At 42.6% G+C, this 23,251-nt stretch overlaps 1 protein-coding gene across 4 annotated transcripts in view; it reads left to right on the top strand.

Annotated features, from left to right (window-relative positions):
- Nucleotides 1-23,251, top strand: part of DENND1A (DENN domain containing 1A) — a 697,281-nt gene that overhangs the window by 665,870 nt on the left and 8,160 nt on the right. For 2 of the 4 annotated variants that reach the window (XM_036750168.1, XM_036750167.1), the window contains one exon: nucleotides 17,904-18,029. The exons of the other annotated variants lie outside the window; for them this stretch is intronic. In XM_036750168.1, coding sequence (XP_036606063.1) covers nucleotides 17,904-18,029 — 126 coding nt within the window. The remainder of the gene's footprint in view (nucleotides 1-17,903; nucleotides 18,030-23,251) is intronic. 4 annotated transcript variants of the gene reach the window in all.

Below are 23,251 nucleotides of genomic sequence, written 5' to 3'. Positions count from 1 at the left end.
ACATGAATTGATTTAGAGTAAGCAGAGCCAAGAAAGCAATATACACAATAAGTATGTTGTGTGAATGGAAAGACCAACACATACAAAAATCAAAAATGAATGTAACAGAGGGTAGCTAGGTGGCACGGTGAGTAGAGCACCAGCCCTGGAGTCAGGAGGACCTGAGTTCAAATGTGGCTTCAGGTACTTGACACACTTACTGGTTGTGTGACCTTGGGCAAGTCACTTAACCCCAATTGCCCTGCCTTCCCCCCTCCAAAAAAAAAAAGAAATGATGGATGCAATTAATACAAAGAAGCATGGAAAGGTCTACATGAATTGATTTACAGTAAGGAGAGCCAAGAAAACAATATATACAATAAGTAAGACATGTAAATGGAAAGACTGATATACAAAAATCAAAAGTGAATGTAACAAAATTGTAAAAATCAAGCAGGATTCCAATGAAGACCTGTGGGAAGACAGCCTCAACCCATCCCTTCATAGAGGTGGGGAGTCCACAGGGGTTACACATTGCCTAGGTCTTTGGACTTTTTCAATACATTCATCCATTTGTCTGGGTTTTTATCCTTTAAAAAATACTATTATATGAGATAGCTCTCTGGGAGAAGAAAGGGGAAAAATACTGAGGATAACTAGAAAATTGCAATGAAAATTTATTTTAAAAAAAAGAGAAGAACTCTTTCTTCATATTTATATCTCCAACACTTAGTATAGCACCTGCAACATAGTAGGTGCCTAATAAATGTTTATTGACTGACTGACCTTGTAACCCCAAAGGTGCTCTTCCTGAGAGGATTGATTACAGCTTGTGTGGGGGGAGGGGCAGGAATGCCAGGTGTGGAGAAACGGAGCAGGCTGAGGTAATTACAGGTTATTTGGGGCTCTGAGGACTGCTTCTGACCTGTGGTGGAAAGGGTTAGGTGGCTCCTGAAAACAGACTTTCTGTGTTACTACCAGAAAGCCCCTAAATAAATAGGGGAAAGTGATGTTGCCAAGAAAGCCACAGGTAGAAAGTTCACGTGGGAGACGGCATGTTGTGATAGAACGAGTTCTGGCCTAAGAGCGAGGAAGCCTAGGTTCTAGTTCTACTGTGCCCTATACCTATAGGTCATTGGGCTGGCCACGTCCTTCTCTGAGGGTCAGTTCCTCATCTGTAAAATGAAGGGATTGGACTGGGTGGTCTTGAAGACCCCTTGCAGTTCCAGCATTCTATGTTCTATGTTCCGGCCCCAACAGCCAATGTTTCAAGGCCCCTTTCTTTCAATCCTTGCATCTTCTAACGTGCTCTTTCCACATCTAACGTGCTGTGGCCCAGGATCACTTTCAGCTGTATCAATCTGTGTTTTAAGGGTCCTTCCAGTTTGAATGTTTTCTGTTCTGTTCTAGAGACGCTTCCAGCTCTAGCATTTTAGGATTCTATGCTGCTGTGATTTCTAGTCCAGACACTTCTTCTCAAAATAAAAATCCCCAAAGTTTTACCCACCTAGATGCGCAGAGCAGAGAAAGAATGTGAAATAGCACCTCCTTCTACCCCAGATCCTCTCACTCCTACCATCTACAAAGGAAGTTCTCATTTCACTCCTACATGAGTTCCTTTCCCTGCCTCCCTCTGTATGTCCAGGTCTCATGATGTCAGGTGGGTTTTCAGGCTTCCTATTTGGGTAAAATGGAGATATTACTATTATAGGGACCTTATTAATTTTTTTTTTTGCTTTTTTGGCAGGGCAGTTGGGGTTAAGTGACTTGCCCAAGGTCACACAGCTAGTACGTGTGTCAGGTGTCTGAGGCCAGATTTGAAATCAGGTCCTCCTGACTCCAGGGCCGGTGCTCTACTCACTGCGCCACCTAGCTGCCCCGGGACCTTATTAATTTAATACAATTCATCAGTTATTTATTAAGTAATTACTATATGTAAGGCTGTGCTAGGTTCTGGGAATATAAAGATAGAGAAGATTCTTAAGAAATTTACAAACTAATAGGGTGGGAACAGGGGCAAGGATTGACATGGGCAAAAATAAGAGAGCGTGAGAAAAGTGCAGAGGAGAGGAGCAGGTAGAGTGTTAGGAGAAATATGAGGAGGGCACTACCATCTAGAGCAAGACTGGCTCATGGAGGAAGGACACCTGAGCTGGGCCTTGGAGGAAAGGGAGAGTTTCAAAAGGTAGAAATTGGGGACCAGGTAGGCAAGTTGGAGCTAAATTATGAAAGGATTTAAATATCAGAAAGGAGCAAGAGTCTGTTTATACTTCTACATATATTTTATTGACGAGGGAGTGGAGGGGAGAGGGGAGAAACAATTGAAGTTTCTGGAGTAGAGGAGTACCTTGATAGTAACTCATGTTTCTGTAGTTCTTAGGATTTACAAAGTTCTTTCTTCTCTGTGAGACAGCTAACTCAACTATTATCAGACCTATTTTGTAGAAGAGGAAAACTGAGACTACGGGAATATAATGTGTCTTGCCTAGGATCATTCAGCTGGCAAGCATCACGTTCAGGATTTGAACCCAGATCCCCAGACTCCATACCTAGCCTTCTTGTGCTTCACTGTGCTGTGCTGCTGCCTAAGTGTATATTAGGAAGATGTACTGCATAGCGAGAAGCTTTTCCTAATGAGAAATGTTTTCAGACTTTGTAAGGTAGCATGAATGTAAGGTAGCAGCTGTCACCTTTAGTGAGGCTGTTTTCCCCCACAGAATCTCGGAGTTGGAAGGAGCCTCAGAATCCATCTAGTCCAATCCAGAACTGAACTGGAATACCCTCTGTGTGAGCATCCCTGTAAGTGGTCACCCAGGCTTTGCTTGAAGACCCTACTACCTCCTGAGGCAGCCCATTCTGCTTTGGGATAGAGCAAGTAGTTGGGAAATTTGTCCTTACGTTAAACCTCAATCTGTCTCTCCGTAGCTCCCCCCTCCCTGCCCCCAATACTGCTCCTGTTTCTGCCTCCTGCATCCAAATACATCAAGTTGAATTTCCATCATCCTGCCTGTACTCCGAGCCTTTCCATCAGGAAAAGGGAAACCTTCTGGGATTCATGTTCCAGCCCTCCAGAGTGCAGGGTCACCACCACACTAAGAGGAGTCATTACCAGAAGTCCCTAGTAAAGGCATTATTCTATCACATGAATCAAAATCTATTCAGACAAGTTCCGCATAAACAATACTTTAGTGATTACTCAGTCATTTAGGAGAAATTCAGAATTATGTGGTGTTTGTGCATTGTGGCTAATATGTTTATGTCAGGAACATATGTTTATGTAAACATATGTAATTGAACATATATTTATATAAGCGAGCATTCATGCTTGAGAAAGAACACTAGTAGGCTCAATGCCTTCTAAGATACACACTCTCAGCTATGGCATTCCGTTATTTTCTCTTGAGCTTTGTGGAGACCCTAATGAGTTTCTTCTCATCTTTCCCCATCCCCCTACTCACTCAATGTGGAAGCCCCACAGGAAGCCACAGCTGGGACGGTACCCCAACGTAACTGTCAAGCAGCAACACCTCAGCAAACAGACCTCCATGCTTGGAGTCTTGCAGCCCCAGCCAGGACAAGTGGAATGTGTTGAAAGATCACACCCCCACCTCCTGTCCCTCCGGTTCTCCGGGAGCATTCCCTACCACCATGGCCTAGAGTGTGTCTCCATGATGCCAGCTGGACCCCCCCGACCCCCATCCAGCACGGCAGGTCGGTTAGGCAGAAATACAACAGCCCATCTCTCTTCCAGGCCCTTGGCTGGCAGCCTTCCAGGGCTCGCCAAGAGGCTGGTTGTTAACATGCAAGAGCAGAAGGCCAGGAGGGCAATTAACAAGTCAAAAAGGTTTTGGCCTGGCTAAAGCTGCCATCACTTCCCCAGTCTCCATGTGTTACTTTTCTGGAAATTATGCAAGACTTAACAGAAATCATAATGACACAGTCTCAAAGAGAGAAAGCTGCTTCTCCTGTGCTAGCCGAACTCATTAACCCAGAATTAGAACTGCCTCAGCCTTTTGGCTTCATTGGACCAACAGTAGCCTCCAATTACCATGGCCATGGGCCCCAAGGTGCTGCCAGAAGGAAAGAGTTTTCTAGCAGGGTAATCGAAAGCCCCCAAATCTGTCGCCACAGAGTAAAGAGCCGGCCTGGTACCAACAAGGAGCCAGATTCACAGATGACACGAGGCTTGGCTGGATAGCTATCATGCTGGATGACTGAATCTGGATCCAGAAAAGATCAGGGGATTTAGAGCTGAAAAGGCCCGTAGAGATCATCTAATCCAAACCCCTCATTTTACAGACAAAACAGGACTGCGAAGGTTGTAACTTGGCCAGAATGAGGATTCAAACCTGAGTCTTCTGCCTCCGAACCTAATAAAACAACAAAATAACAACACCCTGTCTCTCTTCAAGAAGCAAAAACTGATGGACTGAAGCTAACAAGATGAAATTGAGAGAAGAGGGGTGGAAAATTCTTCACTCGGGCCCACAAATTCAGCTGTGCATGTATAAGGTCGGGGCGCCATTCCTGGAGAAGGGACCCTGGACGCTGTTAGAGGCCTACAAGCTCAGTTGGAGTCAGCTGGTCACACAGTTGTCAAAAGAGTTAATCAGAGATTATGCCACGTTAATGGAAGCCCGGCATCCAGAGCAAAGGGGGTTCTTCGCGTGACAGTTTAGGAAAGACTGCTAAAGGGTGTCAATCACATCCAGCAGATGCTGACAAGAGTAAGAACCACCATTTACATAGTGCTTCAAGGTTAGCTCAGTGCTTTATATCTGTCATCTCATTTGATTCTCCCAGCAACCCTCGGAGGTGGCTGCTATCCTTATGTCCATTTTACAGACGAGGAGACTAAGGCCAAGAGAGCTTAAGTGACTTGCCTAGCCAGTTCCGCATTCTACCCACTGCACCACCTAGATGTTAATTTTTAGTTGAAGAACCCAAGGATATTTATTCTGGAGATGGAAAGACATGATTTCTATCCTCAAATATTTGAAGAACTGTGGTAGGGAAGAAGAGTTAGCCTTGTTCTTCTTGGTCCCAGAAGGCTTAGTGAGGAGCAGTGGGTGAACACTGCCCAGGGACAGGTTTTGGCTTACTCTTAGGAAAAAGAAGCCCTTCCAATTATGGTCAACCCAGAGTGAGTAGGCCAACTCATCAGGTAGTGACTTCCCTGTCTCTGGAGGAGTTCCAGGGAAGGCTGGATGACTACTTGTTAATGATGCCATAGAACAGTTTCCTGCTCAAGTATCAATCAATCAACAAGCATTGAAGTGCCTACTGTGTGGTTGGCACTATGCTAGACATTGGGCATCCAAGCACAAAGAATGAAACCATCCCTACTCAAAAGGAGCTTACATTCTGAGGGGGTTGGGGGAGAAGGGAGGGATAAGAGGTGCATCTTTAAGTAGATAAGCATAAACAGAAAGTGAAGAAATACAAATAAATACAAGGTCATTTAGAAGAGAGGACATTCATTGTTGAGGTGACTGACCATGCAGAAGATAGTTCCTGGGCTGCACCTTAAAGGAAGAGAGAGACTCTGTGAGGAGCAGGTGAAGAGGGTACATTCTAGGAACTGGGGGTGGCCAAGGCAGAGGCACAGAGCTAGAAAGTGGAGTGTCATGTGTGAGGAAAAGAGAGAAGGCCAGTTTGGCTACATCTCAGCGTGGGAGAGGGAGTATTGTCCAGTGCCACCAGAAAGCTAGGCTTGGGCCAGGTTAAGAAGAGCTTTCGAAGCTAAACACTTTATATTTGTCCTAGAGGCAATAGAAAGCCATTGGAGTGGATTGCATGGGAGTTAGACCAGATGACCCCTAAGGTCCCTTCAGACACTGAGATTCTGTGATTTAGTAGTCCATTGTAATAAGAGTGAGCTCTCAGGAAACGACTTCTCCCATTGCTTCAGAGACTCCACGCTTCTGTGACCAGGCCATCTTGGGGACAGAACTACATGATCAGTCACTCAGGGCTCCTATCTACAGGAACTGGATTTCTATTGGGCCTTAGCTTCTCTGTTGTTCTTCTGTCTCTGGGGATGCAAAGAAACATATCAGAGCTGCGTTCTTTCAAGGTACTTGGCTGATAGCTAAGTTGGGGATGAAAGAGAAGTGGAAACCCTCACCATTGCTTAAATAATCAATTCAGTATTTATTAAGGACGTATTATATACTAGAGCCCTTGTCTCCAAAGAGTTTGTTAATTTAGTAAGAGCTCAGTCTAAGTCAAGTATGGTGTAGGGAAAGACTACACATGGAATTTGGAGTCAGGACATGGGTTCAAATCATGACTGCTACTTCCTAAATGTGCAACCCCAAGCAAGTCATTATACCTCTCTGAGCCTCAGTATCCTCATTTGTGGCCTCCTTCACTGAGCTATTTTATGAGGAAAGCGCTTTGTAAATCATAAAGTACTCTAGAAACTTATTATAAAGTAGTATCTGATTGCATTTCACCATCATGATCTACCCTCAACCCAGGAGAAGCCCAGAATTCTCCTAGGCCAATGTATAGATTTCAAGCCCCAAAGCTAGTCCTGGGTCCAGCCCACCAAAAAGGCCCTGCATGCCCCAGGCATCATAGCAAAGTCTGAAAACTAGACTCAGACTATCTCCACTCACATCTCTGATGTGATTCCTGCTAGTTATATAACTTTGGGTAAAATACTTCCTCTCCCTGATTCTCAGTCCCGCCATCTGTAAAATGGGAATGATGATGCTTGTACTGCCTACTTTGTAGGGCTGTTGTGAGGAGTACACTTTGTAAATCTGAGAGTACATTAGAAATGGGAGCTACAATGAGGATTCTAGGGGACACCTAATCAGAGGGGAGCCAAAGTTGCTAATGTATATACAAATTAAAGATTCCTCACAAGGGAATGAAATAATCCTTTTTTAAAAAAAATGATTATAGAATCCCCTTCATTACTGCCTGAGACCCACTGCTCCCTGGATTTTTTTTTTATCTCAAGTACATTTAAGTGTCAATTAAATTTGAAATACCTCCATTTGTCAGCATTTCATTTCGGGCCAGTGTGATGTGCCGCCGATTTGTCCACGCATCCTGACACATAAAAAAACTCCCGAGATGCAGATCGTCCTCATTAAAAAATAAACCTGTGCGATCACGGCGCTGCCGAGCACCACGGAGCACATCCCCGGCTCGGTGGCGCTGTGTGGCTGACATGATATTTTAAAAGCAACAGCCGCGGCTGTCACTCCTGTCATATGCCGGGGCTAACGGGAGACATGTTAAACTAAACATTAGAAAGAGATCAGCAAGTCATCTGCATGGGAACTCGGCGAAGAGATTAGGTAGGCAGAGGCTGGGGCAGTCATGTGGAGATGATGAGGGTTGGCGCGCTGATGGACAGCAAGCTTTGCTTTGCCCCTCGAAGGCAACGGCAGCGCTTGCTGTGGAGCTGGGCTCCCTGTGACCTGCCTATTCACAGACAGCTCTTTGTGTATAAAATCCAAGCAAGTGGTGGGTGGCAGACTGCAGGGTAGTAGCTGAATTGGGTTAATGAGAGAATAGATGCTTCCCCCACACACACACACCCTACCCGATTCCACTGCCTTAAGCTAATAAAAAATTTAAACTTGGCCGTCGTCAATGGTTCATCCTTTATCTTTGACAAATATCTGACTGTATGTTTTAGGGAGTAACACCAGGAGCTAAATTTAAATAAGTTGATTTTTAAAACTCACCTTGGTATTAATGGGGAAGGGAAAAGCCCCACAATACCTCTCTCTTCATTGTTTTAGATACCACTGTTGGAATGTTGATCTCTCCCCTTTCCCCACCCCGACCTTCCCCCCAAGGAAGCAGATTGAGGCAGGCTGACATCACACCAGAAAAGTTCCTGTTTGGAAGCTCAGTTCAAATGTCACCTCCTCTGGGAAGCCTTCCTTGTTCTGCACCCTTCATTTGGTAATGACCTTCCCCTCTCACTGCACCCTTATTAATATTCCTCTAAAATGCATTTATCATAGATTTATAGTTTTCTGCGTTTGTACCTTATTCCTCTACTGGACAGTAAGTTGTATGAGAATGGGGATCATATCCTATCAAAACTTCACATATCTCTTAGCACACAGTACAGTGCTCTCCACAAAATGCATAATGAATGCAGAATGATTGATATCTGTTATCTCTTATGACAGCCTCATTGCTTCCTTCCTTCCCCCTTCATTGTGTCATTTCAGAGCACAACCTGTCCACAATCTTGAACCACTGTTTCTCAACTCCCTGGGACTACTTTCCTCACCTATAAAATGAGGGTATTGGGATGTGACCAGTAAGATGTCCAAATAGTTGCTTGCCATAAACTTCTCCAACTCTAAAACTTCCAAAGAAATGAAGTATATGCCAAACATAGAGTGGTTATGGCTAAATCCACTAGATAAGATGACAGAACCCACCCCACCCCCATACAAATGACCATTCCATGAATAATCTCAAAGAACTTTTATACTTAGAGTTCTCATTCAGTTTCCTTAACTCCCAGTGAATCTAATGCCTACTGTAGTGAGTGCTTTAATGAACCACAAGCACAAATAAGCTCAAAGGCTTGTGATTCAGGGTCTGCCTATAAAGATCCCTCATGGTAGTGACTTTGCCCAAAACACACACCCCTCCCCGCCTCTGTAAGAAGTGGCATACACTGATTCTGCCCAATCATGTGAAGAAGTGAGGGAAGAGCATGTGGAACAATCTCATGTAGTTAAAAATGTTTTGTGTGGTAGCCAGAGCTGAAGGTTAGGGGGAAACATAGCGTTGCACCTACCTACAGCTGAGGCAAGTCCTCTTTCCCTTGAGGCTACTCAGGTTAGAGAATAACAGGCCTGACTAACCACCATATCCACCAATAAAAGGAAGCCAAGGCTGCCTAGCAGCCCAGGCTCAAGAGTCTGTACATTTATGAAAGGGGAGGGACCAAAGAATAAAAGATAGAGAATACAGTGAATACAGCTGAAACACCAAAAGAATCAAGAGGAACCGCCTGAATAAAACCAAGTGCACAAGCCAACAAAGTAGCAGGAAGAAAAATAACACCTCAGAGAGAACAGAAACACATTTATCAAGTATAATGTGAAAGAAAATAAACCAGTGTTACCTGATGAAAGACAGAATCCTATGCATTCCTGAGAGATATCATGGAACAACCTCAAGAAATTCCAGAATGATTCAAAAGAGAAACAAAACTCTAAAAAAGAAATTAGAAATAAATTAAGAGTTAAGAGCTCTCAACATAGAAGTTAAAAATACAAGTGGGAGTAGGAAAAATTGATTACATAAGGGAAAATCTTTACAAAGAAGTGGAAGCAGAGAGAGAGTGACAGATTTGGAGAACAAAAATACTGAAATAGAGGAAAAATGGGCAGAAGAGAAGAAAAAGGCAACAACAATATGTGAATTTTATATAAGCCTAAACAACTGACCTTGAAGACAAGATGTGCAAAGATAATTTAGGGATTATAGGTCTCCTGAAGAACAAATCAAAAAACCTGTATACTAGAATGCAAAAAATAATGCATGAAAAGTGTCTGGAACTTCTAAGTCCAGACGACAAAATTTTGACCAAGAGAATCCACAGATCACCATCAGGAGGGAAAAAAAACAACAACCCTGTGCTTCAAACTCTGAGATAAGTAGTAGTTAAATTTAACGACTTCAGTAACAAAAGGTGAGACTTTCAAAGATGAAGGAAAGGCATTTCAAATAATAGGATTATTCCAAATTCATATGAAATTGTTGGAGAGAATGGAATACTGTATTCCAAAAAAGGAAATGAACTCAAGCTAAAATTAAGGATTTGGACTAATTGATCTCTAAGATTCCTTCTATCCCTGAGGTTCTTTGTGCTCACATTCCATATTCTAAGATACCTTACAGGTCAAACAATGTATTTTAAGTTCTCTTGTAGCTCTAACATTCTACCCTATTTTTAACAACTCAGCAAAGACCATAGTGCTCAGACTGTGACTTGACCATCTGCCATAGCATTAGAAAAACAGTCTCTTATTGCTTGTGAAAAGCAAACCATTTACTCTTTCATAGATCATGGAGCTCTTTCTTCAAATTATAGACTTTTAAATTTGGAAAATCCCTCATAGATGAAGTAAGTAAATCTTCTCATTCAACAGGTGAGGAAACTGACCAAAAAGAGGATAAATGTCTGTCTTAAGGTCACATGACAAGTTAATAATTAAGTCAGGATTAAACTACTGCCCTCCTGATTTCCAGTGCTCTTACCAAAGTCCCCCTCCCCCATTGTTGATACATCTTAGGGTTTGAGGGAGAATGTGGCTAGGTAGTGCAGTGGGTAGAGTCCTAGACCTAAAGTCAGGAAGACTCATATCTTCTTGAGTTCAGGTCTCTACTCAGACACCTCCTAGCTGTGTGACCCTGGGCAAGTCATTTAACCCTGTTTGCCCCAGTTCCCTCATCTGTGAAATGAGCTAGAGAAGGAAATGGCAACCCACTCCATTATCTTTGCCAAGAAAACCCCAAATGGTATCATGAAGCAGTAGACACAACTGAACAACAACAATAATAAGCTCATAACCTGTTCTGTCTTTGATCCGGTCAAGAGGATGACTCGCAATGAGTGTGGCTAGATGGTGACTTGATATAAAACAACAGGGGGGTTCCATTATATAGAATGTTAAAGTACAAGTCTCCTTTTCCCCCCAGTAGCAGAAAAATGTGGGTAAGCATGTTCATTTCTCTAGCAATCCCAAACTTGTGATGTTAGAGTCCAGTTCAAACAAGAAAAGGGCTTTGCTCTCATGTTTCCTGAAATTGCTAACAAGTTGAGTTAAGTTTGGCGAATGTGTCAAGGTATTCACAAGCTACCTCAAAACAGGAGGGAAAACTAATTAGAAAGGGTGCCCTGTCAAGAATTTGAAATAAATTTGAATCCTGTTGAAGTTTTTCATTTAATCTGACCCAACCTTGAATCATACATTCTTTCCTGAAGAAGTGATCATCAGAGAAGGAAGTGATTTCAAAGGCCTCTATCTCAACATACACTCCTTACCTCTCCCCGCAGTGTCCCTGTGGCAAGCTTAGGTCATGTCCCTGCCTCTGCTTGAAGACCTCAAATGACAAGGAATTCATTACTTTACAATCCATTCTAATTTCGGATAGCTCTAATTACTAGGAAATTTTCTGTAGTATCAAGCCAAAAATCAACTTCCTTGTAACTGACAACCCATCACTCCTAGTTTTGCTTTCTAAGGCTGAAACAAAAGGAGTCTATTCTCCTTCCACGACAATCCTGCAGATGCTTGTAGATCATTACCACGTCCCTTCTTAAACCTTCTCTTCTCCAGGCTAACTCATATGGCATGGTTTTATGTCCTTTTACCATTCTGGTTGCCCTTCTGTGTGTTTTAGTTCGATAATGTCTGCTTTATATGTGATACCCAAAACTAAACGTAATTCACCAGCTGTTGTCTAACCAGGATAGATCACAACGGAACTTTGTTCTCGCTTGTTCTGGACACTGTTTATGTTCACACAACTTAAGAGCATATTCATTCGTTCATTCAGCTACCATTTGTGGAGCACCCTCTACGTACAGAGATATGTGCTAAGTGATGGGAGAGATAAATTGATGATTGATATGATCTGTGCCCTTATGTAGCATATATACAAATAGCTATGGTGGAGAATAAACAATAAGACCTCTAGTCAATACAAAATGTGAGACTGGACAAAGGAAAGATTGTTTCTGACCGGGGTGTATCAGAGAAGGCTTCCTGGAATGGGTAGCATTAGGATTGAATCCTGAAGAGTGAATCAGATTTGAAAGGTGGAGTAGGGGCCAGAGGGATGACATAGGGAACAGTAGGAACAAAGGCATAGAGGAGGATCGCGTAGCACGTGGGTGGGAAACAGAAAAAGTCAAGTTGGACTGGAATACGACTTAACAGCATGTCCTAGTGGAATCCTCACCATATTTGAAATCTGAAGATCTGGGGTCTAGTCCGGGCTCATCACATCCTTGCTGTGTGATCTTGGGTGAGTCACTCCACCTTGTTGAGCCTTGCTTATCTGTAAAATGGTTACAATAATGCACACATTGTCTATCTACCTCATTGTAATGAGGAAAATACTTTATAAATTGTACGTGCTATAGAAAGGGGAACTATCATTTCATACATATTATTTCGTATTTCATCAAGGAACCTTGATTTTTAGTCGTGTGGGCGCTTCACCAACACAACTCTTCGAATCCTTAGTAGACAGTCCTTGTGAGTTGTTTTGGCCAGAAATGTTCATTTGGCCAGTCCTCTAGGGGTGAATTTCTCTGAGGTCAGTGAAGCTGATCCCTGGATGATAAACAGATAGTCTGTCTCCAGGCCCCTACTGGAGACCTTCCCTAATTGGTAAATGTTGCCAAGGCTAACGTGCCATTGGCACAGCCTTTGTAAACTAGGGTGAGAGTTGTTATTATCATTATTGTTGTAGTCGTTAAAACATAATTATCTCTGAAGAAAGTTTTGGAAACAGAAAAGAGATGTTGTAACTCAGGAGTGGCGAGCCTGTGGTCTTGAGACCACATGTGGCCCTGCAGATCCTCAAGTGGGGCCCTTTGACTGAATCCAAACTTCACAGAACAAATTCTCTTAATAAAAGGATTTGTTCTGTCAAACTTGGACTCAATCAAAGGCCACAGGTTCCCCACCCCTGTATCTAACTCCCAAAGATTATCTGTACTCTAACCTGTGCAAACTATCCTGAGACCCATTAAATGCCTGGGAGTAGTAACAATAGGAGGTCACACTTATATAGCACTTTATTTTTACAAAGTCCTTTACGTATATTATCTCATTTGATTTTGTCTGCCCTTGCCCAACCTGAGTTACTTCTACCATCTTCTTCCTCCGTACCTCATATGATACAAGCTCATATGGCTGTATTCTCCTGGAGAGAGCGTCTCTCCCGTATCAACTAGCTTTATTACAAATTTGTGCTGTCTGATTTCAGCTCGTCCCTCACCACTTCCTAGTGCTTCTCGTCTTTTCCCTGGTTGATTTTCTACTATTGTCTCCACCGCAGCTTCTTCTTTCCTCTCTTCAGACCTCCCACCACCTCCTCCCCGCTTCCTCTCAGAGGAGGTTCTCCCACCAAACTTTCCCCAGAAAATCAAGATCATGCATTATGAGTTCTCCATTTCCCCAAACCACCCCTCAAAATTCCTTTTCATCAACTACTGCTCTGCTGTACTCGTCTCTGACGTCACCAAGGCCAGCTCCTCCATTTGTGCTTTGGACCCCTCTCTTGCCTTTCTTCAGGTGCTTGCCTCTGAAAGGATCCTTCCCACTCTTTTATCTTCATTTCTCTTTATCTATTGGCACTTTCTCCTCTAGACAAACATACCCAGGTCCTCCCCATCCTTAAAAAAAATAAGTAAATCTTCACTTGACTTTGCCATTCCCTCAGACTATTGTCCTACATCTCTTGTCCTCACAGCCAAACTCCCAGAAACCCTCATCACCTCCATTTCCTCTCCTCCCATTTACTCCTTTGTCCCCTGCAGTTTGCCATCCAACTCCACCCCAAGACAAAAGCTGTCTTCTGCAAGGTTACCAACATTCTCTTAACTGCTCAATCCAATGGCTTTTTTTAATCAGTCCTCATCTTTCTTGACTTCTCTGTAGTTCATAGCACTGCTAGCCACCTCCTTCCTCTTGGACTCTATCTCCTTCCTCCCTAAGTTTCTGTGATGCTGATCTCTCTTGGTCCCCCTCACCCCAACCTGTTTGACCTCTCCTTATTTTCCTTTGTGGAAGCGTCATTCTCCCAGTCACTGTTTGGCCATCTCCCAAGATTCTGTCCTGAGCTCTCTTATCTTCTTTCTATATATTTCTAACTTAGTAATCTTATCTACCTCCATGGGTTCAGTTATTATCTCTGTTCATATGACTCCGGTATCTATATATTCAACCTTAATATCTTACCTTAACTCCTCTCATATTACCAACTAGCTGCCTCCTGGACTTTTCAACCTGTATAGCTATATAGACATCAAACTACAAATATCCAAAACAGAATTTTTTCTCAAAACCCACCGCTCCTCTAAATGTCCCCATTTCTGTAGACTATATCACCAGCCACCCCGGTTCATAGCCTTAGAATCATCCTTGATCCTCCCTCCCTATCTAATAAGTTACAGGTTTGTGGATTCTGCCTCTTCAATATCTTTCACATCTGTCTCCTCTCCAGCTGCACTAACTGCACCCTTGTTTACTCCCTTATCTCTCAGCTGGATTATTATAATTTTCTAATTAGTCACCCTGCCTCCATTCTTTCCCCTCTCCAATTCACTTCTTACAATACTGCCAAATCGATATTCCTAAAACACAGATTAGACCACGTCACTCTCTGATTCAAAAATCTTTGAGGATAAGATACAAAGTTCTCATTCCAACATTTAAAGCCTCTGCAGTCTGGTTCCCATCTACCCTTCCAGTTTTATTTAATATTACTCTTTTTTTTTCTTTTTGAGGGGGGAAGGCAGGGCAATTGGGGTTGAGTGACTTGCCCAAGGTCACACAGCTAGTAAATGTCAAGTGTCTGAGGCCAGATTTGAAATCAGGTCCTCCTGACTCCACCTAGCTACCCCTACTCCTTTTCTTATACTCTGTTCCAGTCAAACTGAACTGACCTACTTCATACGTGACATTCCGTCTCTCACCTCCATGCCCTTGAAACCACATCTTTCCACGTCTGGAATGCACGTCTTCCCTTCCACCTCATAGAATCCTCGGCATCCCTCAACGTGCAACTGTGGTGCCCCCTCCTGCATAAGTAGGGCCTTTCTTGATTCCCCAGTTGTTAGTGCTCATGTTCTCAGTCTCTGTCTGTCTCTGACTCTCTGTCTCTCTCTCTGTGTCTCTGTCTGTCTTTCTCCCTCCCTCCCTCTACCTTTCTGTCCCACCCTCCGCATATCAAATCTATTGCTCTGTATATGTGTGTGTGTGTGTGTGTGTGTGTGTGTGTGTGTGTATACCATCCCACAAGTAGAATATTAATACTCTGAGGGTTTCGTTTCTGTCTTTGTATCTCCAGAACCTCACATAGCACCACAGGAATTGTTGATTTGAGTTGGACAACCCCGTGAGGGGAATGCTGTAGGTACCACTATCCTCATCTGCTAAATGGGGCTGAAGCTCCAAAAAAGTTGCCATGGATACCCGGCTGATACGGTCAGAGGAGGAATTCAGACTCAGGTCTCTCCTGAGTTCAGCACTCTTTCCCACAACCTAACACTGTTTCTCACATACCAGCTAACATTTATAAAATGCTCTGAGGTTCACAAAGTCCTTTGATCCTTACAGTTCTGTGAAGCACCATTACAGCGTTATCATTCCCGTTTTACAGATGAGGAAGCACATGCTAGAGAACTGAATTGACTGTCCACGGCCATGCAGCTGGAAGGGGCAATAGGAGCAAAGTAGATGCTGTGGCTCTTGGGCATTCTGGATGAGACGGGCATCTACCAGTGGATGTGTCTGTGTCTATAGGAGACGCTGGGTTAACAGACAGCTGCCTCAGTCTCAAACCTAGGGCGGGGAAGGAGGACTACCTGCAAAATGTGAGGCTTTGGAGATCTAATGACTGGGGTGGATGAAGGGAGAACAGAAAACACCAAGTTATACACAGGAGCATCATAAATCAGAATGAGACAAGATGCTGAGAGGAGCAGAGCAAGCCAGATGGCCCAGCAACAGTATGGACAGCAGGACCGGTGAACCAGGCAGCTCTACCAGTCTGTCTGGGCATGTGGTAGAACAGGAAATAGGTTGTCTCCTGATAATATACGGCTAACCTCTTTTTAATGAGTGCTGGCCCCACCTTCCTTGACCAGTTAAAGGAGAAAGCCTTATTAAGACCCAGCAAGAGGCTGTGTGGTATATTGAAAAGACCCACATTCCAGCCCTGATTCCTGCATACAATCCATGGAACATGGGATAAGCCCTGTGCCTCCTCAGCCCCACTTTCCTTATCTGCAACATGGGGATGTTACAAGGAAACTTTAAAGCTCTGTCAGAATGTCTTAGTGTCGATTGTTATTGGTGTAATGGAAAAAATGTTAAATTGAGAATCAAAAGAACCGGGTTTAAATTCAATCTGTGCCGCCAAAATCCTGATCAACCCCTTTATTCTCTGTGTGCCTGTTCACTGAAATGAGAAAAGATGAGGTTGGACTAGATCAGAGGTGTCAGACTTGCGGGCCCCAACCAGATTAAAACGTAATTGAGAAACGTTTGACAAAATAAATAAAAAGTCAACACGACATAGATGATGTTAATTTGTGGGTTTCTGAGTCGGCGTGCAGCCTGCAGGGTCCATTTCTATTTGAGTTTGACACCTCTGGCCTAAATGATCTTTAAGGCCCCTACCAACCCTTAAGTCCTATGAGTCTATGATCCTGTTATTGGGTCAAACCCCTTCCCTTCTCATTCGGGCTCTGTCACTCCTCCCTGACTCTGTACTCACTCAGAAACATGGGCTGCCTCAGAGACAAAGAAAGGACCAACCAGAGCCCAAGTTGTGAGAAGAAATGAGGTAGAGAGATTTAAGCAAGGTCCTTTCTGCTCAAAGAAAGGGGTAAAAAGAAAACATGCCCAACTATTTCACGTGACTATAATGGCTAGGAAACAATAGCAGTGATTCAAGTATGATTAGTAACAACAAAGTACGGTCCCAAAATTACTCTTCTTCCCTTTGTTTTTATAGAGCCTGGCACTGCCTCTGTCTCTAGGTTTGGGAGTTGTGGGAGGGGAATACCTTAGCAAGTGTCTGACTTGAGTTCTGGTCAGTGTATAATTCATATATACTGTGGACATATTTTATATATGCCGTATATGTGTTTGTGTTTATAGATAGAGCTCATAGGTGGCTGACAAGGCAGATGTATTTTTTATAATAATTAATATTTAATCACCATATCACAGATGAAAAAGACTCTCTGAAGAGGCATCTAAGAGAGAATTCCAAAGAGCCACCACCAATCAGCAAAGAATTGCCTTTCCATATTCGTTCTCCATAGGGTTGGCTCTCTGTTGGTCTATTGCTGTGCATGCACCTCTTTGGAGTAGCTCCCCTAACCGGATATTCAGGTTCTTTGTAATCTACTACTCCCCTTTCTGATGTCCAGTTGACTCCCTTAGTGTCTTTTGCTCTCATGGAGTCATAGATTCTTAGACCTTGAAGGACCCTTGGAACATAGATTATTAGGGCTGAAAAGGAACCCTAGACTAACACACAATGCTAGAATATAGAATATTAGAGCTGAAAAGCGCCTTAGAGCATGGAATGTTAGCACATAAAATATTAGAGCAGTAACAGACCATATAATCCACCACCCTCACTTTGCAGATGAGGAAATGATGCCTTGTATAGTAATTGTGTAACACTGAATATTCTCATTAGAATTTATCATGTCTTAATTTATCTTCAGCCATGTATTTTTTGACATTTCATTGCATCTTGTATCCCCCCCACAAAAGGGGCTTAAAAAGAACATCTATTTTATAATATATTTCCATTATAGGGGGGAAGTGTTGACTCCAGAGTCAGAATTTCTCTTCACTGAGAACTTGATACGTGTGACTGCCACAACTTCAGGAATTGGAGATGGGGTGCAGCTTTCGGGGAAGTTCAGTGGTGCTGGGGCATTCAGGGTGGGACTGGGAAGCTGAGATGTGTCTTCCTCAAATGTGATGACAAGCTGCCCCGGGGTCTGGCCTCCCTCTGTGGGTGCTCCAGTATGGAAAAGGGAGCTGGGATTGCATCTTCTATTCTGCGTTTCTCCTCCATTTTTCCCTTTCCTCCTATCAAAGATTAACTCTGATAAAGGCATCTTATAATTTCTTGTTTTTTTTTTGTTTTCCTCTTTCCTTCAGCCTGGTAAAGCCCTTGCGACACTATACGGTCTTTCTCTCTGAAGACTCCTCTGATGATGATCAGCGGGAAGAGGACCCTTTCTCTGGCTATTCTGACAACTTCTTCTTCTGTACTCCCTTTGAATGGTCTCTCTCTCCCTCTCTCTTCCTCTGTGTCTTTCTCTGGGTTCGTTAGTGTTAAGCATTGAGCTCTGCTCGATGACCCTGCTTGTGGTCTCTAGTGCATGGTTTGGCCTTTGCTGTGCAAATCTAAAGCATGGGATGCGCACACAAATGCTTTTTTGCCTTGGCCCTTCCATGGATATAAAGAGCTAATGGTCTGCTGCTAGAACATGCTCTGCCATTTTCCAGTACCAGGGATAGACCCCACCCCCACCTGCCTTCTCCCCATGATATCCATTTTTTTCAAGTTTCCCTCTCCCTCCCCCCACTTCTTCTCCCCACCCCCCACTTCACCCCCGTCATAAATCATCATTCACTGCTGCTACTGCCTTCCTAGCATCCCCCATCAAAGACTCCTCCCCCTTGGCTGCCAGCTTCCAGCATGACACAAGCCTGGGCCACTCCACAAGGCAGGCATCTCTATTACATTATTACAGCTTGTGGTGTATGCTTTTATTTGTACCGTTTATGTTCTGGCTTTGTTGGTTTAAACAGGAGTTTGGGGCTTTGTTCATAGGTGTCTTTTAATTTCAAGACTGATCTGCTTCTCTCTGGTTAATCTGTTGTACTGTACAAATAACATTTGCTGCACTCACCAGGAATTAACAGACCTTTGGCTAGCAGCATACTCAAATCAAAATGCTGTGCCAAACCTAAGGATGTATTTTAGTGCCCATATGCAGAAACCAGCCAGTTTTGCCAATTGACCAGCCCATCTCAATTAACTTAACTGAAAGCCAAATTACTACAGCAAACTTTAAAGAGTTCGTATATAATTCATTAAAAATGAAGCATGTAAGGAAATGGCATTGTGGCAAAAAAAAAAATTAAATCCCATTGATTTTTATTGATATTGAATTCTACTTTTTAAACTAGAAGTATGGAACTTAAAATTATTTTTTCTTTAATAAGGGCTGTTTTCATTAGGATTTGGGCATATCTTTCCTTGGAAAGAAGCTTGCTCAGTTGCACAATAGCAGATTGCTGATTATGAGTCCTGATGTATAGATGAGAAAAGCTTTGTGTTGGGATTAGAGGTCATTGTACATTAGAGCTAGGATGAAATTTGGAACAAAGATGGTTAGAATATGGAGCACAATATGTTGCAGCTGGGACAGATCTCACAACATGGGCTATTATAGCCTAACTAGACTTTTAACACATGGAAAGCTAGAGCTGGAAAGGATCTTGGGACAAAGAACATAAGAGCTAGAAAGGCCTTTGAAATGTAGAATGGCGGGACATAGACTGTTACAACAAGAAAGTGCATTAAAGGTCTCAGGTAAGTCCCTTTCCCTCTCTGTTCTTCATCTATATGATGAAGGGGTTGGATCTCTAAGGTTCCTTCCAGCTCTCAACTTTGGTGGTTCTAGGTAATATAACAATAATAATAGTCCTATTGTTTCCCTTGCCCCAATTTTTTTTATAGGTTAGGAAACCAAGGCCCAAAGAAGCAAAATAATTTCCCCAAAGTCACACGGTGAGCTCTTGATAAGGCCAGCTTTCTCATTCCCAGTCTCTTTCCATGATACCATCTTGCCTCATTAAAGGGCCATTCTTGCTTGGTGACTTTGCTGTGATCCATGGAAGTTTAATTGTAGCAGCAGATGGGCAGTAAAGGAAAGAAACCATATTAGCTTGGCCCCCCAAATAGTAAAAGTTTATTCATTTGAATCCCAATAATTTGGAATATTCAAGTATGGTATATATGATTCTTAGTGAAGAATGAGTGTGACATCATTTCTTCCTTTCAGAATTTTTAACCTCCAATTTACAAACTAACGATCTAGTCTGAAATCAGTTGATTTTTTTTTAAATACTAAAGGCTCAAGAAATAAAGGATTTCTTTAATATGACTTGCAATCCAGGATAAAGTAGTAGTTAATTTTTTTTCTCAAGGCACTTTGAAGTTTAATGCATTATTATATATTACTGACCAATTCTAAATTTAATGTTCTAAAAATTAACAGAACTCATATTGTTGCTTAGATCTCATATTCTCTTAGGTTATAGACATACTATGCTTAAAAGCAGTGAGACTTCTATTTCTTAATTTGTCCTATAATTCAAACCTTTCACTAAATAACTCATATTAAAACTCACAGCCTGGCATAGTGAATAGAATGCCTTAAAGGTCTGGGAGTCAGGATTACCTGGGTTCAAATTCATTTCACCTCTGAAATTAACTGTCTGTGACCCTGGGCAAGTGATTTAAGCGCTCTGTGCCTCATACAACTAGGTGGAATTTGCTTATATACTAATCCATGGATGGATTGCAATCTGTGTTGGGAGAGGGAGTTCTCTTATCAGGAGTTCCCAATGCTGATTTAATCACAGATCATCAGTTTTGGTAACTTTTAAGTCATTGATCTGTAGATCTATATGTAACCTTAAAACCTTAAAGTTTGATTTGTTCCCATCCTCATAATTGAAGCTCAGAGAGGGAAAATTTTCTAAGTAAATTAACTTTTACTGTCACTAGGGACAAGTTTGAGTTTAAATATCAAGATGAGTTATATGACCTACTGAGATCACACAGAAACCTAGGGAAGATGTGAGAATCCTCATGGCCAGGAGATGGTGCTGTTTCTAAGGTTCCCTGACCAATGCCTTTTACTTCACTTTAGCTACAAGTAACTACACTGAGGCCTCAGAACAGTTCTGAGGCTGAGTACAATCTGAGTAAGGGGTTTAGAGCTTGAACTCTTAGGAGGTGACTCCACCTAAGCTCTATACTTTGGAACCATTGAGATGGTAGTCTGCCTGGTAGCTTTAGAGGACAGGAGACAATCACAGAATCTTGAGAGTAGGAAGGGACCTCAGCAGCCATCTAGTTCAGCCCCTAAATTAAAGGAATCTCCACCATAACACACCCAACAGGTGGTTACCTAGCCTCTACTTGAAGACTCCAGGGAGGAAGAACCCACCACCTCTCAAGGCAGCCATTGCACCTTGAGAAGGAAATGGCAAACCACACCACTATCTTTGCCAAGAAAAGCCCATGGACAGTGTGGTGCAGGGATTCGTGAAGAGTCACACATGACTGAATGACTGAACAACAACAAGCATTAGGAAGTTTCTCCCAGTATCAAACTTCCGTTTGCCTCTTTACAACTTCCACCCATTGCTCCAATTTGGACAAGTAGAATGAATCTAACCTCTCTGCCATTTCCCGTGATGATCCTGCAAATGCTTGAAAACAGCCACCATGTTCCCCTCTCTGAGTCTTCTCTTTGCCAAACTAAATATGCCCGTTCCTTCAACTAATCTTCCTATAACATAGACTCAAGGCCCTCCAGACACTCTTTAGCTTCTCAATGTCCTTCTCAAACCATGGTCCCCAGAATAGTATAATACTCCAAATGTAGTCTCCCAATGGCAGATACAGTGGAACTGTCACCTCCCTGATTCTAACTGCTATGTCCTTCTTAATGTTATCTAAGATCTCATTAGCATTTTAGTTACCATGTCATACTTCTGATTCATAGTGAATTTGTCCACTAAACCTTCAGGTCTTTTTCAGAACAACCACTATCTATCTATGCCTGCCACATCTTATACCTGTGAAGGTGGGTTTTTTTGTACCCAAGTGCTAGGCTTTTCAAGATCCTATTGGATTTGGATTCTATCATCCAAAGTGTTAGCTATGTGTCCTCACTTTGTGTCATCAGCAGATGTGATGAATATGACATCTATGCCTTTATCCGAGTCAAAGATAAAAATGTTGAACAGCACAGAGTCAAGCATAGATTCCTGGACATCTCCACTGGAAACTTCAGCCACATCAACATTGAACCATTTACACCTTACTCTTTGCTTCCAACTAGTTCAGAATCCAACTGATTGTACTATCATCTAATCCGTTATTTCTCCATCTTCTTCGCAAGAAGAGAGTACTTTATTAAAAAGCATCACTAGAATCCAGGTAAACTCTATCCATGGTATTCCCCTCATGTACTAGTATAGTAATGATGTCCAAAAAGCAAATGTCCCAACCTGTGCTTGATGGAACCCGGCTGGCTCTTCCTTTTTCCTTCCAGATGTTCAGCAACGATCTCTTTTACGTTCTGATATATGCAGGAATTGAAGTCAAGCTCACTGGCCTGTAATTTGCAAACTGTTCTCTTTCCTTTTGTGAAAATGGAGACATTTGCCTTTCTGTTCTCCAGTCTTGTGGCATCTCTCCTGTTTTCCCTGAACTTTCCCATATCATAGGGGTGGGTCTGCAGTCACATCTGCCAGTTCTTTCAGGACCTCAAGGTGGTGTTCATCTGGGCAAAATGAATGACATACATTGAGGGCAGCCAGGGATTCTCTTATAATCTCCTTACTTGTCTTGAATATCAACTCCCTGTCTATCATTTTTGTTCTGTCATTTCTAGCACAAGAGTCCATTTCCATTTCAGAGGAAACATACAAAATTAGCCATGAACAGCTCCACCTGTTCTCCATTGTCAGTCTCCATTGTCTCATCCATCCCAGCCCAAGGTCCTATCCTTTCTTTGATCTTCTTTTTTCTCCCAATAGAGCTTTAAAACAAAACAGAAAAACACCTTTTTGTTGTCCTTTGCTTTTCTCATTCTGAGCATTGGCATTCCTCAAGGGATTTTTTTCCCAGACCAGGCCACATTCTTATGTCATTTTCTGTTACCAGGCCTTGCCTCCGTCTTCTATACATTTCTTTTTTACAATCTAAGTGGGGTTGGTGAGTTCTCAGTGAATCCATATTGATACAATCAGGCAAGCCCCATTTTTCATCCTCATTGGAATCGTTTCTCTTTATAGGCTCAGAATTTCATTCTTAAGCATCTCCTATCCCCCTGCAGCTAACTTCTCCTGAAGTACTTTACTCCATGGGATCCTGCCTACATGTCCCCTGAACTCTTTGAAATACGCTTCACCAAAATCTAAGAAGCACATCAGACTATCCCCATATTTCCTCTCATCTATAACAAATGCTAGGAGTGGTCATTCCCCCTCCCCAAGGTTCTCGTCATTTCTACCTCAATAACTAGTTCCTTCCTTGTTGAGAATCATATCCAGAAGAGAATTTTCCCCTATTGGCTCTTCCACCTTTTGAAGGATGAAGTTATCACTAAAGCAAACAAGAAGTTAGAAGCGCTTAGAAATTTCACAAGAGCAAATGAGCAACCCCAGAGTTAGGGAGCCTCTTAGGTTCTGTGTAG

This window comes from Trichosurus vulpecula, chromosome 3 (genome assembly GCF_011100635.1).
Source record: "Trichosurus vulpecula isolate mTriVul1 chromosome 3, mTriVul1.pri, whole genome shotgun sequence".
Classification (NCBI taxonomy): Eukaryota; Metazoa; Chordata; class Mammalia; order Diprotodontia; family Phalangeridae; genus Trichosurus; species Trichosurus vulpecula.
The sequence above is the reverse complement of the archived record's forward strand: the minus strand, read 5'-3'. Positions and strand labels throughout refer to the sequence as shown.